Source organism: Colobus angolensis, unplaced genomic scaffold (assembly GCF_000951035.1).
Source record: "Colobus angolensis palliatus isolate OR3802 unplaced genomic scaffold, Cang.pa_1.0 Scaffold153, whole genome shotgun sequence".
Classification (NCBI taxonomy): domain Eukaryota; kingdom Metazoa; phylum Chordata; class Mammalia; order Primates; family Cercopithecidae; genus Colobus; species Colobus angolensis.
Genome location: NW_012114633.1, coordinates 2,712,478 through 2,730,103, shown reverse-complemented (window position 1 = coordinate 2,730,103; position 17,626 = coordinate 2,712,478). Strand labels below are relative to the sequence as shown.

General features: G+C 35.8%; 1 protein-coding gene across 5 annotated transcripts in view; it reads left to right on the top strand.

Moving 5' to 3' along the window:
- Positions 1-15,120, top strand: part of NAB1 (NGFI-A binding protein 1 (EGR1 binding protein 1)) — a 42,168-nt gene extending 27,048 nt beyond the window's left edge. For 2 of the 5 annotated variants that reach the window (XM_011936436.1, XM_011936435.1), the window contains 4 exons: positions 6,209-6,298; positions 8,242-8,404; positions 9,987-10,103; positions 12,595-15,120. In XM_011936436.1, the coding sequence (XP_011791826.1) occupies positions 6,209-6,298; positions 8,242-8,404; positions 9,987-10,103; positions 12,595-12,683 (459 nt within the window). In that variant the 3' untranslated portion in view covers positions 12,684-15,120. Of the gene's footprint in view, positions 1-783; positions 787-6,208; positions 6,299-8,241; positions 8,405-9,986; positions 10,104-12,594 lie in introns of all 5 variants that reach the window. The other 3 variants (XM_011936433.1, XM_011936437.1, XM_011936438.1) reach the window with 3 other exon arrangements.
- The last annotated feature ends 2,506 nt before the right edge of the window (positions 15,121-17,626 follow it).

Below are 17,626 nucleotides of genomic sequence, written 5' to 3'. Positions count from 1 at the left end.
GATCTGCTGACCTCGTGATCCGCCCGTCTCGGCCTCCCAAAGTGCTGGGATTACAGGCTTGAGCCACCGCGCCCGGCCAGCAGTTATTATTTTCTAATGCAAGAAATTTTATCTAGTAAACAGTTACAAGTTTTGAGTAGAAAATTTAGCAATGTAAGTTACAAAATATTTAAATATAAGAAATTTTCATTTGATATGCCGGTTGTTTACAATGAGTAAAAACCTTATGTTGGGAAGATAAACAGAGTAAATCAGAAAAATTAGTTTGATTTCCTTATGTCCTACCTATGAAAGAACATATTTAAGGTGGCTTGACAGCTCATTCAAGGAGATGAAAAATCAAGAGCTGAAGTCCCCTGGCTCTCTTGTCTTCTCCTAAATTTTTTTAAATGTTAGTTAAAAGTGAATTCAATTGGTAACCTTTCTTTTTCATTAAGAACACACTGAGGTTCATGAACAAATTAGTCATTAACTCCAATGTTATAAGTAACATCTTAGAAGAGAGGAAGGATATATAAAGCTACAGTCTCCGAGCTGGTGATGGCAGCTGACTAACTGGACTGAGTGCTATATCTCACTTGAGTTTTCTTCATTTGCTGAAATTGCTGGAGACTGGGCAGAGATGGGAAATGACAGCATTCTTGACCCTGTGGGAGTCAGAGGTGCAAAGCATTCAGAGATAAGTGGATGAAAGAAATGAGGTTTGTTAATAGAGCCCAGGAAGTCAGAGAATTGGGGCTTGAAGAAGAAAGACCTAAAGGAAACATCTGCTAGCAGTTCCAGCAGGTGGGGGTGGGAGAGCGAGGAAGGGGGAGGAAAGAGGGTCAGAATATCCACCTACGCTGCTACTAAGCTTGTTGAAAAGAAAGCTGGTCAAATTTGACGTAGACTCTTCCCCTCTGGATCAGAAAAACAGAAGCATTACAATGTGCTATTCATACAGAAAGTGTGATTAGAAAAAAAGAAAATGCACGTGTGGGGTTGAGAACATCTGCTGTAACAAGTCATCTAGAGACAGCTAAGCAGTGGCTTTAAAGCAGCTTGCTAGTGTTCGGCAGAAAGGATGAGGAGGAATGGGGATGGAGACCAATGGGAAGAGAGTAATTAGGTCATGCACCAGCCTCCGTCCTATATCTTTTATTTTCTCAGTGATCAGACCCAGAGTCTCGTCAGCAAGGAAACACTGTGATTAATGGCATTAGCCAAAAATATGACATGGAGATAGATCGCTCATAGCATAGTGCAGCTAGCTGGTGCCTGGGAAACAAGCTTACGAGACATATAACAAAAGTTGTGCACCAAACATAATGTGAAAAAGACCGGTTTCTTGGGAATGTTCTCACTTTTATTTCTAAGTCATGTATTTTGGGGACCTTAAATCTACTTTATGTGACATGCAGTGATAGCTACTCGATTTTGTAGTTTTTCCATCCACAATGAACTGTCAAGACTGTGGGAGTAAATAATGACTAATGTACTCAGTTGCAGAGAGATCACTGATTACTTTGGATATTGTTATTTATTACTTATTTTAGGCTTTTATTTATCTTTATTAATGATGGGATACTGTCCATTTTCCAGCAACTTTCACATGTAGAGTTGGAGGTTCCCCATCCAGCTTTTTCAGTATTCTAATGGTTGAATAAATCTGACTTTGGTGCCACCATATATTTATATGGCAATGTGTACTTTTCCAAGGTTCACTTATTTGCATTACTTTATTTAATCCCCACAAACTTCCAATGGGCAGATACACAGTGGTGTAATCCTAATTTAAAAATTTGAATCACTGGAAATAATGAGGTTTACTTTTTTGCCTGAGATCACGCAGCTGGTTCCTAATGTAAAATGACTAGATCATACCTTTCTCCTGCAAGCTCTTCCAGAAACAGTATTGAGGCGTTGGGGCTCATGGGGATTCTGATTGGTGCACTCCACACTCCACTCAAATTCTACTGATGAACTGATAACCCTCTAATCTGGGTCTCCAGCCCTGATTTTACCCCAAGCTCCAAACTCACTGCTCCTGCTTACCTGGCTTATCTACACAGGGAGATCTCACTAGCAAATGAGCTCAACCGAATTCATTAGCTTTCTGGCCCCTCCCAGACCTCGGGATCTTGAGTTCTTTATTCTAGTAAATGTCATAACCAAACTCTCAGTTGCCTTATTTCTGCGGCACCTGCCACTGTCCAGGTCTGGGCCTTCACCAGCAGCCCTCTAACCGGTGTCCCTGTCACCACCCTGAACTCCCCTCCTCCACGTGCATTCTCCCCATCACATTCACATGTGCTTTCTGAAATGTAAATCCGATCAGTCTCTTTCCTGAGACTTTCAATGGCTTCTCTTTGTATTTAAGATAAAATCTAAAATTCTTCACATAGCTTACAAGGGCTTACAGAATCTGGCCCTATGTTTCCACCTTCCCTCGCCACTCCCTCTTTCAGTGTATATTGAATATTTTTCGGCTTCCCAGAGTGTGCCCTGTTCCTTTTGCCTCCAGGCGTCTGTACCAGCTGCTTTCTTTTAGAACTCTCAGCCTAGACACCCTGACCTCTGGGACGCCTGCTCTGCCACAGCACCCTCTGCTGTGCTCTGGATCTCCGTCCATTTCCCTCCCTGGACCGTGTTGTCGGGAGCGCCCGAGGCATGGCCATCTCGTTTGCCATTGTATTCCCATATTGAGTACAGTGTATGAATCAACTGAGTGGACATGACATTCTTGTTGAATGTATAAACACATGTTTCTAGATTTCCAGTGTTCTTTTCACTGAGATAGTTCCCCAACAATGTGCTCAATATTCTCTGGTTGATTTTAGTATTAAATTTTGAGTTCTTCCTTCTCTAAGATGTCTATACTTTGTATTGTCCATAAAGTTTCTTTTTTCCCCAGTATCGTGCTTTACACTGATTAAATCTGGTGGCTTTTTGGATGAACTTAACAGATATCAGTAACAAACATTTATCAAGTAATTCCTGTGTGCCAGACACTGTGTTAAGTATTTTTCATGGATTTTCTGCTTCCTTAAAATGATTCTGTAAGTTAAGTACTATTGTTATCCCCAGTTTATAGATGAGAAAATAGATACAGAGAGATGAAGTAATCTACCCAGTATCACAGCAAATAAGTAGTAGAGTTGAGTTTTGAACTCAGTGCAAGTCATACAGTTAAAGCCTGTTCAGCTTATGAAAAACAGAGCTATAATTTCTGTTTATAGAAATGCCTGTATTCTTGTTAGTTTCATAAAGGTTGTAACTATTTGAATTTATGGACTGAGTGTAGGCTTTGAAGCTGTAAAAAACAAAAAAAAAAAAAGGGAAACCCAGTCTTGAATGTGATGAAGATTAAATGAAATAATGAACATAAAATATAGAACATAGGGACTGGTACATTGTAGATTCCTGGAAAGCGATAACCGCTCATATTGAAATTGTTCTAACTCTTCTCCTAGCTTACCTCACTGAACTTGAGAACTTAAGCAGTTCCAGTGGGGTGGGGGTTTGCTAAAGAGAAAGTTGGATTTTTCAGTCTAAATAAATAAGAAAACTTATTTATAAGAAAATTGAAATGGCTAAGAAAAAGTGAACTTTGGATTTAGCTTGGACTGTATACACTTGTATGAAGTTCATGTTAGCTTGTTTTGTGATTATGTTCCATACACATCTGTGAGCCAACATAGAAACCTAGCAGAGTGGCTATTTTCAGCACTTCAGAGGTGCTAATTACATACTGGCCCACGATAAAGCTATATAGGACCATCTTAAGACGTCAGGTTTATTAGCTCTTGGCTATATATCATGTCTTTGAATTTTAAAAATAGCAAATTATTACTTGGGGAATGTATTTTGATAGATAAAATTTTTGAAAATGTGAAATCTGCAGTGGAGAAATAATTTATTGAAAAGACCCTGATGGGGGAAAATTTTTGAACCACTATCTTATATCCCAAATTAGGTAAAATAGTTTGTTATTATTACATCATTGCATCGTTTTCTGCTGTGTATTGTAAGAACTTTGGTTTTTAAGGATTTGCCCTCTGCTGCAAATATATAGCTTATCAAAGAAGGGGAGAAATAATGTTTTGGAGTTTAATTGTTAATGCTAATTTCTGTGAGGAGTCCTTTAGGTGGTTTCACTAAAGTTACTAAAACCATGCTGTCATGATATTTTGTAGTTATAATGTTCATGAGCAATAAACAGCAGAAAAAGAAAACTTTGAAAAAAGTAGTAGGTGGAATACCAAGTATAAAATGGAAGTAATTTAAGTTGAAGTATTGTCCACTGCCCCCCAGATAGGCCCTGTTTATTATAGGAATTTAGTATGTATTGATATACCTGTTTAGTAGTTATTTCATGTTGAAGGCATTATCTCACTTGCTTTATCTCATTTGGTCCTCACAACAATCCTAATAGATAGGTTGTCCTGTCCTCAATTTTCCTATGAGGAAACTGAAGTTCAGAAAGGTTAAGTTACTTATCCAGTGTCACATAGCTAGTGAGTGGTGGAATTGGAACACAAATACAGGCCTTTCGAATTCCAAAACTCCGTTTCCTGTCATAGGATATGATAAAGGAGAAATCACAAGCCAACATGAAGGAATCCTTGAGCAATTCAGGTTGGGATTATTGGGTAGCACTTTAAAGAAAGTTTAGTTTGGATCATTAGCCACATTTCATGTAACAAAATTAATTTCTGATAGGTTAGACGGTTAAATTTTAAAAACAAATCAAAGTTTTAGAAAAACTAGAGGGTAGATTTGAATACTTACCAAATTTCTGAAGCAGAATTTCCTGAAGCAGAATTTCTCTAAACTTTATAGTAGCAGTTGAAATCACAAAATAAAAGTATGTACAACTATAGCATATAAAACAGGCATATAGGCCGGGCGCGGTGGCTCAAGCCTGTAATCCCAGCACTTTGGGAGGCCGAGACGGGCGGATCACGAGGTCAGGAGATCGAGACCATCCTGGCTAACACGGTGAAACCCTGTTTCTACTAAAAATACAAAAACTAGCCGGGCGAGGTGGCGGGCGCCTGTAGTCCCAGCTACTCGGGAGGCTGAGGCAGGAGAATGGCGTAAACCCGGGAGGCGGAGCTTGCAGTGAGCTGAGATCCAGCCACTGCACTCCAGCCTGGGCGACAGAGCGAGACTCCGCCTCAAAAAAAAAAAAAAAAAAAGGCATATAAAAATTAAATGAATTTTTGGTATCAAAAGTATAGATAAATTGGCATAAATTAAGAAAACAAGAATACTTAGTGCTGACAAGGAAATTGTCATATATTGCTTGTGGTATGATAAACTAGTAAAGGCTCTCTATAGGTTTAGCAAAAGTATGTAAGCACAAAAATACTATCTCTGCAGTAATTCTGCTTCTGGGAATCTTTTGTAGTAGATAATCTAAGCTATCGAAAATGCTAGCTCCATGAAAATATTTTTGCAGTGTTTTTCATGAAACCAAAAATTAGGAAAAGAATAAAAAATGTCCAATGCGGGGATAGTGGCTAGTCAAATGCCCCACTGGGTTAAATGTTTTTAATTTTTTTTTATTATTTTATTTTATTTATTTATTTATTTATTTTTTTGAGAAAGAATCTCACTTTGTCACCCAGGCTGGAGTGCAGTGGTGCAGTCTCAGCTCACTGCAACCTCCGCCTCCTGGGTTCAAGCGGTTCTCATGCCTCAGCCTCCCAAGTAGCTGCCCGGCCTCCCTAGTAGCTGAGATTTCTGGCATGTGCTACCATTCCCAGCTGATTTTTGTTTTTTTGTTTGTTTTAGTAGAGATGGGGTTTTACCATGTTGGACAGGCTGGTCTCGAACTCCTGACCTCAGGTGATCTGCCCACCTTGGCCTCCCAAAGTGCTGGGATTACAGGAGTGAGACACTGCACCCAGCCTAGGTGAAATGTTATATAACCATTATTATCAATGATCATAAAGCCTGCTTTCCAGTGTAAAACAATGGGTATGATGACATTTTTCATCTTATTTATGTTTCTACTGAGGTTACAGCTGTAGAAAATAATGTATGTTTCATAAAAGGCTGAAATGAAATATTTTATAACCAATGAAAGATTTTATAACCATTAAAATCTTAATCATGATTACTCAGGTAGTGAGATTAAGAGTTTGCTTTATTTTCCAAGTTTTTGATAATATTTTATTATTTACAAACTCTAAATATAAAGGACTTCTTATTTGACCCACAGGATGGGTTTCCAGATTTCCAGGATTCTGTGCAAACGCTCTTCCAGCAGGCTAGAGCTAAGAGTGAAGAACTTGCAGCTCTTAGTTCACAGGTAACATAAACTCCCAGTTATTATTTTGTAATAGTATCTGAAGGTTAAAAAATAAATGACTACTCCAACTAGCTTCAGTTTTAAGTGTTTGAGGACTGACTTTTTATTTCCGGTTGTTTTTTAAAACGTCATCTGAGCCACAGCTGTATCAACATGAGAGCAATAACAACTTGGTTTGATTCAGTTTATGAACGGAATATGATATGGTGCTACTTATTTATTCTTGTAGTTTTGTAGGAAGTGAGACAGATTCTGTACTCAAGAAAACTTAAACAGTTTGATAATCAGGAAAACCAGCCATGTTGACCCTGGCTATGTGTAATACAACTCTGAGATAAAATAATACTAGTTCTCAATAAAATATTAATATAAACATTGTAATTATTGTTAATTATTTTACATTCATATTTATTGAAAAACTGTTAAATGAATATGTGGCTTCAGGTGCTTTTGCCATTAAGTTATTTAATTGTGTCTGTATACTGAAATTAAAATTTTAAAATGCTTTCTGCAAACATCTTTTAGAAAGCACTGTAAGCTTTTATTCCTGTTGAACAACTTTCTTGTAATAACTTGCTTTTGGTCAAATTTAGTACGCTGTTTTGTTTTTTTCATGTTAGAATGAAAAATACATGTTTTACCTCAGATATGCTTATTTAAATTTTGTCAATTTAGTAACAATTTCAAATGAAATGAAGTTGTAGTTACTTTTGATTTGGTTTATATGCATTCAGAAAAATAGTATAAGTGTTTATCATGTTTATTCTGTAAACTAATACATTTTACTTAATGATTTTTACATTGTGAATCAGGGCTTTTTGTAACCAATTTTATATAGAAGCTTTCTTTTTTTTTTTTTTTTTGAGATGGAGTCGTGCTCTGTCACCGAGGCTGGAGTGCAGTGGCTGGATCTCGGCTCACTGCAAGCTCCGCCTCCCAGGTTCACGCCATTCTCCTGCCTCAGCCTCCCGAGCAGCTGGGACTACAGGCGCCCGCCACCATGCCCGGCTAATTTTTTTGTATTTTTTAGTAGAGACGGGGTTTCACCGTGTTAGCCAGGATGGTCTCGATCTCCTTACCTCGTGATCTGCCCGTCTCGGCCTCCCAAAGTACTGGGATTACAGGCTTGAGCCACCGCGCCCGGTGAAGCTTTCTTGTCCTACACTTTTATATAGCATGGTAGTGAGTCATATCTGTGCATTTTGACTATTATCTCCTTGGCAAAATACCACAAATACATTGCTCTGAATATCACATATAAGTAATTTAGAGCATTGAAAAGGAACTTATAAAACACATGCAGAGATAAATTTATATGTCAGTTGACCAATTGTATATTTAAAATATGCCTTTTTATGATTGGTTGGGAAATACTGCAGTTTCATGATGAAGGTGAAAATGCTTATTGGCGCTGATGTTTTTCTGCATAATTTACATTGTTTAATTTTAGTGGGAGGTGTGTTTGTCTTGTTCTTCTAGACAGCCGTTTTACACCTTTTCTCCTCCAAACATATTGTCATCATATCAGAGTCTGTGTACTGCCAGATCCTAAAATAAAAATGCCAAGATTTCGCCCCAAGTGTTAGAAGTAGTTTATAGCAGATGTTGCTGTTGCTTTTAGATTTCTTTTTAAAAAAATCCTTTAAAGGACTTAGTACCTTGGAAAACAAAGGTAAGGTTATGTTGCTTTTGAACTGACATGGAATTCTCTTGAAAGAATTGAGAAGAAAGCTTTTATCTTTTGTACAATATCCAGCCTTTTATGTTTTAACATGATGATATAGACATCTATGCATATTTATGGAATTTGTATACCACATGAAGTATGAACTAATTTTAATGAATACTAAATATATTTGCTGGAGTCTGAAATTGGCATCTTTAAACCATTAAAAAATCTAGAATGTTTCAGTTACTGATCTGATTTTTGCTTTACTTACTAGCAGCCTGAAAAGGTGATGGCAAAGCAGATGGAGTTCCTTTGCAACCAAGCTGGCTATGAGAGACTACAGCATGCCGAGAGGAGGTTGTCTGCAGGGCTTTACAGGCAGAGCTCAGAAGAGCACAGTCCTAATGGCTTGACTTCCGATAACTCAGATGGACAAGGTACATCTTTAGAGTATCCTCCACCTTTAGGGCCACTATGTGCACTTCAAAGAGAAACAGAAGACAGTGGCTGATTTTTAAATTGTGATATTTTGTAGAGATTATTTTACAGGTTCTCTTATCAAAGTTGATTTTTAAATTCTTCATTTTCTAAAAAGGAAATAATTTATCCTGCAAATTTTAATTTGTAAATGTTTTAATCTTTAAGCAGTTGGCACCTGAGATTGACATGTATTATTTTGTAAGGAGTTGGTGGGAATGTGAGATGTCAGCAGTACAGATTATTTTCCCCAAAGAAACAGATTCCAGGAGAGATGTTTATCCTTTTTAAATGACCAAAACTTCATATTTTTTTAGACTTCCAAAACAAGTTTGTGAAATTTACAACATTTGCTTCTTAAAAGAATATGGTAACTGCTTCTAAAGTATTATGACAGAGTACAACTCAGGTTTAGAAAGTCATGTGATTCGTGAGTGTTTTTACCATTCTACGAAGTACTTCATTCTTTTCACATCCTCACATAGAGAAAATCCCAAGCCATTGTTATTCGCTCATTCAACAGGCATTTCATTAGCATTTCCTACCTTCCAGGCACTCTCCTAGGCACTGAAGATGCAGCAGAGAACAAATCTCTGTTTACCTGGAGCTTACCTGGAGGGAGATGTACAGGTTATAAGTATATACATGTATCCCCTAGTTTAAAATAGCAATAACTGTTTGAAGAAAAAACTAATTTTATAGTGCTTCCTTTTTATATGTTATTGTTATACTTTTCTAGAGAATGGTTATTATTGTAAAAAAAAAAAAAAAGAATTTCTAGGTAAGAATACCATCTTAACAAGGATTCTCAAGCCATGGAGTGAAATATTACATGTGTCAACAGATCAGAGTACTGAAAGAGAAGAAAGTTCTTCCTTTTAAAAATATTAAAGGAACCTTTGAGTTGAGGTCTTGTTTAACTTCTCCAGTTGTCCTTAGCATGTTAAGAAGCAAAGGCGGTTATTAAAGATTTAGTGACTCTTTGTGACACCAGGATAATTCAGTGTGGGGTGACAGTTTGCTAATGTGGTGGATTTCAGTACATGACAACATGATTGGGTGTATAATTTTTTCCCATATTTGTGCTAAATCTGTTTTTTCTTGGATTTTGCTGTCATTTTGTTGGTTTTTTTTTTAATCTGTAATTGGCTTGAAGCCTTCTCTGTCTTTCTAGTACTTGTTATTCTATGATTAATGACATGCCTTGGTAAAATGGTTGCACTAGTAAGAAAATGTCTTATAGAGGAGATATATTATATGCCAAAACTGGAATGCTTACTGGAATTCCCAGTCTTTTGTTTAGCTCTTAAAAATATCCTGGCAGAATTGTAAACCTTGGGACTAGGATGAAATGACTTGCCATTTTCCTCTTAAATTATTATTTAAAATGTTTTTTCCAAGTCTTATTTAAATTCTTCAGTGCTCGTTGACTTTCCTCACTTTTTTCCTAAGGAGTGTTCAGGCAATTTTTGAAAATTTGTTTTTCAGAAAAACCATGGTGTGTTTTTAATACTATGCATATTTCTTTTTTCTTTTCATTAGGAGAAAGACCTTTGAATCTCCGAATGCCTAATTTACAGAACAGACAACCCCATCATTTTGTGGTAGATGGGGAGCTGAGCAGACTTTACCCCAGTGAGGCAAAGTCCCACTCATCAGGTGAGAACGTGCTATATGATGAGAGGGTAACACTTGAATAAAAGGATCTTTAAATTCTGTTCTCCTATTCCCTCCCCCACCAAAAAAAAATGTCATCACTGACAGTGTTCCTACAGGTTGAGTATCCCCATTTGGAAAATTCGAAATGCTCCAGGATCCAAAACTTTTTGAGTGTCAGAATGACACTCAAAGGAAACCCCCATTAGAACATTCCAGATTTGGAAGGCTGAACCTTTAGTATAATGCAAATAGTCCAAAATCTGAAAAAACTTGAAATCCAAAGCACTTCCTGGTCCCAGGCATTTTGGATAAGGGATGCTCAGTTGTCAATTTTTCTCCCCTTGGAAGTGATAGATTGCCATAACACTGGCTGATCTCGCTAGTATTTTTGCAAACTTCATATTCTGAACAATGACAGGGAAAACTCATAAAAGTTGAGATTACTTTGATTCACCATTATATGAATGGTGATGTGTATATGAAAGTTTAATGATAAATAGCTGGTTTGAGTTGTGTTACTACCTTTTTTGGCAATAACATAATATGAAATTGATGGACTACAGGTTTGCTTTGACATTGAGAAAACCTTGTGTATCAAAATCTAGACTTTTCATGCAGATGCATTTTGGAGGTGATACTCACATTTCAGAAGTAAATTGAATTCCATAAAAGGATGAGCAGCTCCTTATCATAGTTAGATATTTACCTATTTTTACCCAAGTAAAGTGAGTTAGACCTAGTTAAAGCATTAGAGACCAGCACCATTTGAAGGAATCTGTTATCATTCCAAGTCTTAAAGTCGCTTTAGGAGTCACTTAATCACAGTCACTGATTTTATAGATGAGGTAGCTAAAGTCAAATAGCTCCAAATTTGCGTTGTAAGTCAGCAGGAAATGTAGTTTTACAAGCATTAGGATTAAACCTGACTTTACATTCATGTTATCTAGATAGAATGAATTATGTATTTACTAGAAAAAAGTTATCAAGAGCATTTATGTCTTTCAATTTTAAATCATACTCTTGGTAGCAGATGCTAAAAAGACGAGTTCTAAATAATGTTCTGGTGCTGTGACTATAGCATGCTATTGCATACTTGATTGTAGCCACTTTAATAATGTCAGAGGGAGGATGAGAAATTGAAATCATCCTAAAAAGCTGACATCTTGGTCTCATGTTTTCCACAGCACAAAAAAAGTGATCTATTCTTTAAAGTTTTTTAAAAATGAACAAAAAACCACGTTTTACCAATTTATATTCCTTAGAAGACTATGTAACAGGAATACTCCAATTACATTGATCATGTGTCTCGTCATGGGGCATATTTACATATTTCATGGAGATACATTACATAGAGATAGAATTGATCTAGGTCTTTATGTAGAACCAAATGAAGAAATGCCTGAAAAAGCCTTTTTCTTTATTTTTAACTGAATAGAAATAATACAGGTTTCATATAGTGCAAGCCTGGGTCCAGATCTTAGCACTGATACTTGACTGAGTGACCCTGACTGAGTTACTTAAATACCCTGTCCTTCAGTTGCTTCATCTGTAAAAGCGAAGTAATTTCTACCTCATAGGGTAGTTATGAGGATTAAACAATATAGTGTACCTGCATCGTACACTATCTATTCCAGCCAGCAGGAATTCAGTAAATAGAAGCTACTTTTTTTATTACTCTTACACAGAATTTAAAATCTCCTTCTGTTTAGAGAGGATTCATAAATTGAACTATTTAATTTCAGATAAGCTATTAGTATTGATTACTTTCTAGAATCCAAGGTGTGAATGTATGTGATATGGATGTTTGCATGTATATGTATGTGTACATATCTCCCAGTATTTGTACTTTACATAAAGGTTACATTTGATTGTTATTATGTAGTGTTTGTGTATGGTTGAAATAACTATACACATAGAACTCCATGGAATGATTTCTTATGAAAATAGTGTTCATTATTTTATCCCTATTTCTCCCACCTTAATATGTCATTGTCAGAAGAACTTTAAAAAATAGTTCCAAGGTTATGAAGATATTTTTCAGTCTGATTCCTTCATTGATGGTAAATATTTAACCAGTAACAGTTACATATGAATAATCAGTTTCCTTTTATGTATTTATCATGTTGGATCAAGCATTAAATAAAAATTAATATGTTCTGTATGCTAAATGTTTTATGTGCATTTCATTGTTTAACTTTCATGCCACTTTATGTAGATACTGTTCCTATTTTATAGATGAAGACAGTAAGGCTTAAAGAGGTGTATAACTTGCCCAGAGATGTATACACCTAGTGATTGGCAGAGTTGAAATTTAAATCCAGAATCCAAGCTCTTAATAGCTCTATGAACAGAAATTTTATATGGAATTGCAGAATCATGAATAGTTGATACTCTTTGGTATGGAGTGTGGGGGTTTGTTTTAAAACTTTGTTTGATTTTTGTAGTCCATTGATTTAAAATACCAACTCACTTTGTTTCCATTTTTATGTAGAGAGCCTTGGGATTTTAAAAGACTACCCTCACTCAGCTTTTACCTTAGAAAAGAAAGTCATCAAAACAGAGCCTGAAGATTCAAGATAGCTGTGATTTCTCTCACCGTTTTCTGGAAATGGCATCAGATTTAAGGATAATACTCCATCATAGAAATAAGCCTTAATAACCAGTGTTGCCTCATTCAGCTCAAACAGATTTCATAGCCAAAGCAAAAGGACTGGTACGGTAGTCTGTGGAAACTGGGAAGATAAAACAACAGCCACAAAAGACAAAATCAAAAGAGTGTTGCAATCTATAATAGTAATATTGATTCATTCACATTCCTGTGTTAAGTCATTTTATATGGAAAGGCTTACAAATCAATATTGTAAGCATTCATTATTTAAGAATGTACGATGTATTTGTGTAATTTATAGAAGTAAAATCTAGATGTTGAGACCTGTTTGGTCCAATAGATGTGGATACAGTTTATTTTACTTGAAATTTTGTTGTCTACTTTGTGTGTTTAACATAAATATATGTCAGAGTTTAAAATCTTTGCAGTTGTGAAAAAGAAAGCTTAAGTGATGTAGTTATTGGCAAGATTGCAATGATTATGGAAAAATAGAAAGCAAATACTCAGTTTAAGCCAAGGAAAATATTGTGGATTTAATATTTGATAAAACTGATTTTGTTTAACAGGAAATGTTTAGCATTCACTCATGTAACATCTGGTTATCAATGCACGTTTACACAATAAATACTTGAGTGGAGGAAAGTTAAAAAGATGAGCAATAGAGTAGAAAATATCTCTTAAACTAGTTGACCTAGATTGTATTAATAACTATTAGAGATGTTTCAAAGATAGGAAGCTATTACGTGGACAGAGAACTTGAAATAAGTGGATCCATGTATAAAACCTTTGACTTAAACATTGATATTTCAGAATGTGTTAAATAGATTAAGACATAGTAAGTTAACCCTACATGTTATAAAGATGGCGACTGTTAACAAAGGCTGTAACAGATTAAGTACTATTTTATATCCAGAAAGTCTTCTCTATGTAGAGAAGTCAGAGAGACTAGATGCTTTCACCAGGGAATGTCTTCTCACCCAGCCATCACAAGTGTGGACAATCACTGCATCCACATCTGTAGGCGTATTTCTATGGAAGTTTAGTTGACAGCTATATTCATTATTTATTTTACGATTTCATTTTTCTACATCTTTGAGATTTATGAATGCAGTTTTTTCTTAAAATTTATTTTAATTTGACAGTATGTTTTTAGTTCCCCCAATTTAATTAATGGACCATATGCATATATATGGGAGTATGCTTACATGTTAATAATATACTTGCATACTTACAAGAATTTCACATTGGAATTCATAATGGTAAAAAAACATACATCTGCCAATATACGTTTTTTCTGTTGGTTTAAGAGGAGATAACTGACAGCTTTACCTACTTCCTACAGATGCATCTAAAGCCAGATATTGCTGAGAAGAGTGTATTGACTCTAAGACTGAGTGTAAGAGAGTATGTGTTTTTTTGTTTTTAGTTCTGCTCTAGATCATAACTGTAAAAAATATTAAGTCATAATCTGTTACACTAAAATTTGTCAGCCAAATGTTAGATGAAATGTCTGCACTGTAGTCTCGGATCACTGTCACATATATAAATTGCTTCTTCATTTTAATTTGTAGAAGTACTTTGCAGTAGGAAGCACCAGTAAACAACTTTTATACTGTTAAAAGGCTTTTTCCCCTTCCTAAATGTTGTAATGGTATCATAGTGTTTTGCTCACCGAAGAAGCTTTTTATGGACCTTGCAACTTTGTTGCTAGCTTGAGGTTGATTATTGTGGTTGTATTGTTCGCTGTGTGTAGAAATAGTATGAGTACGATTTCAATAGACTGTTCAGTTTTTAATATTAGCCATAGCACTGGTTAGTATCTCAGTAGTTTCATGAAACGTTTCCTGTATTCTAATCTATTTTGAAACTTTTTGTTTTTTTTTAAATTGTGTCTTACAGTCAAGTTTGTAGATTTTCATAAGCCACAATTTTAAAAGATGCAGTAATCTTCCAACTTCCAATATTTATCCATTCGTTGTGGACCCACACATTGCATCTTTAAATTCATAATAAGTTTCCTTAACTATCTTATGTTTCTGGTCTTTTAAGCTTAGTGATAAGGTGGAAGCACAAGAAAAATTTCAGTAGAATACAGTTTTTATTTTGTAAACACTAATGTATTAAAGTTGCTATACATTAAAGCAAATAATATATATTTTTATTTGAATTGTATATGTGAATTGGAAGTTATAACTAGTTGATTTTTTCATTTTGTTAGAGGTATTTTCACTGAACATAGTCAATTGGTTACCTCAGTATTACAGCCAATATAGTCCAAGGGACCATTTCTCCCCGAGTCTCTTACACTTTATTGTGCGATGTCCACGTTTTTGTGACTCTTCAAGCTGTTGGTGAGGTGGGACGAGTGCACTTGCTTCCTGTGGCAATAAAGATTTTCTGTGCCTCACACATTTATGTTTATAGCATTTTCTACGTAGCAGTTTTCCACAGTGACTAATATTAACCCACTCTGCCTCGCTTATCTGCTTATTTAAGCTGGGTTTCAGTATTAGGGGACAAGAACTTATGTCTTAAGTTGGAACTAAGTATTGTCAGCTACCGTCATTTCTAAGAAGTCATTTGATAAAGAGGTTCTCAGTAGACTGGTCTGGCAGAGAGAGGCCAATTTATATTGTTCTCATTTATGAGAAGTTTATGAAGACATTTTTAAAACTCTGCCATTTCTAACTATGAATAAAAGGAGGAACAATAGGATTTAACATCTATAATACATATTTGTAAAATATTAATGTGATTTGGGTTCAGTATTACGGGCTAATTATATGAAATAGAGCTAACCTGTAGTAAAGAACCAGAAAGAGCCTTTCAACAAGTATTGATGAGTTCTGTAGATTAATGAAGATCATCAATGTGCCAGGCACTGTGCTAGGTGCCAGGGAAGAGGTAAAGGCCCCAGATGAAATACATGATCCTTGCCCAAAACCTAGTTGGATGGGAACTAATACCACTCACATAAAATAAAAATTTCAGTGCCTTACATATTGGGATGAGGAGCTGACATTTAAGTGCATTCTGTATTAGGCAGACATTATGGTAGCAGGCACTTCACAGGTGAGAGAAAGCACTTGTAGTGAGTGAGATTCAGAAGAGATCGGCCAGGACTAAAAACATTTAGAGGTGGAATTTGATAAAAAGCCGTAGTGGCAGTACATTTCACTTTGAGGCTGCCTTTTTTTTTTTTTTTTGTTAAATTACTGTACTTTTATTTTGAAACTGCATGGCAGATCTGCTTGCCTGGGTAATATTTCCTTTGACGATCTATTGAATCTGTCAAAAGGTAGCGGGGAAAGGTGCTTTTCATCTGTCCTTGATTAGTGAAACCATTTGGGTAAAAGCTTTAGGATTTGGTAATTATGATACTACTAGCACCTCGTGTACCTTTACAACTATAGTTGACAAATCTATTTAAGACTTAAAAGCTAAATAAGTATGCAGGGAATTTCCTAAGGTCTGCCCACTTGGGTCTCAAATGGTTAAGTATTACTAACACAATGCCCATTTTGCTTGTGACTTCACTTAATATACTACATCGGGTCTTCAAAAGAAAACCAAGATATTAACCAACCTGATGAAGCCAGAAGGTCTGCCTCTTTTAGGAAGTGAATTCAATTAGTAAGTAGCTGAAGTTAGAATTGAACAAACCTTGTATGTTTGTAACAGCTTGAATGACCAAATACGGTAGTTGTTCTTTTACTAAAAGCCACCATATGGTCCAGCTGTGCATGGGTGGTGTTTCAGGGAATGCACGCTTGTTATCTGTGGGTGTCCTCATAAATGAAATTTGTAAGCAGACCTCCAAAGTTAATAAAAGAATGATCCAATATCCTGACATTTTTATTGTAAATACAATTTAATATCAAAAACCTTACTGTTAACTATGTCCCTAGTGATCCAGTAAGACAATTTTTATTTCACGTAGAAGTGATCAAAAGCAAAATGCTGGAGCTAGGATTTTTCTTATTGAGTGTGCAACAGTTAAACCTTTAAAACATCTTTGGGAGGCCAAGGTGGGTGGATCATGAGGTCAGGAGATCGAGATCATCCTGGCTAACGGTGAAACCCCCGTCTCTACTAAAAAAAAGAAAATACAAAAAAAAAGCCAGGCGTGGTGGCGGGCGCCTGTACTCCCAACTACTCAGGAGGGTGAGGCAGGAGAATGGTGTAAACCTGGGAGGCGGAGCTTGGAGTGAGCCAAGATCTAGCCACCGCACTCCAGCCTGGGCGACAGTGCAAGTCTCCATCCCAAAAACAAAAAAAAACCCACAAACATCTTTTGGCATCTGTTTCTGCTGACCTATAACTTTCTTTTGTGGTCACCTCAAAGGTGTTTTTTATTTTTTGTGCAGAAAAACCTAATCAGAAATTTATTTTTTAAGTTCATAATCAACTTATTAGAGTTAGAATGCAAAAATGTATTGTGCTTAAGGTTAAGTTCAGCTTACAAATCTTTACTTTCTAAGTTTAGCACATCTTAATCACTTTTAAGGGAACTGTGAACTGGTTCTGTTTACAAAGTTGGTTAATTAAGCCTTATTCTTCTATAGTCTTCCCATCTGTTAGGTCACACAATTCTTAAGTGTTAAAAAGATGTCCTGTTGAATTCTAGGTCTCCCAGCTGTGTTTGACTATTTGGTCACAATTTCCAAATTGTTTTTCTGACTGCTAAGTGATTTACTTTCAAAGTATTGCTTCAATAATGTTAAAGGTCTAGCTTCTAGCACTTCATCTTAAAGGAATGTTTAATGAGTTTTTGGTTTTTTTTTTTTTTTTTTTTTTGCAATTGGAATAAAACCCTCAAGAAACATCAGTTAAATGCATGCCAGTAATCGGCTCTTATTTTAACATCCATATGAAATCCTTAGTTACCATTATTTTTTCATTTTATTCTTTTAAT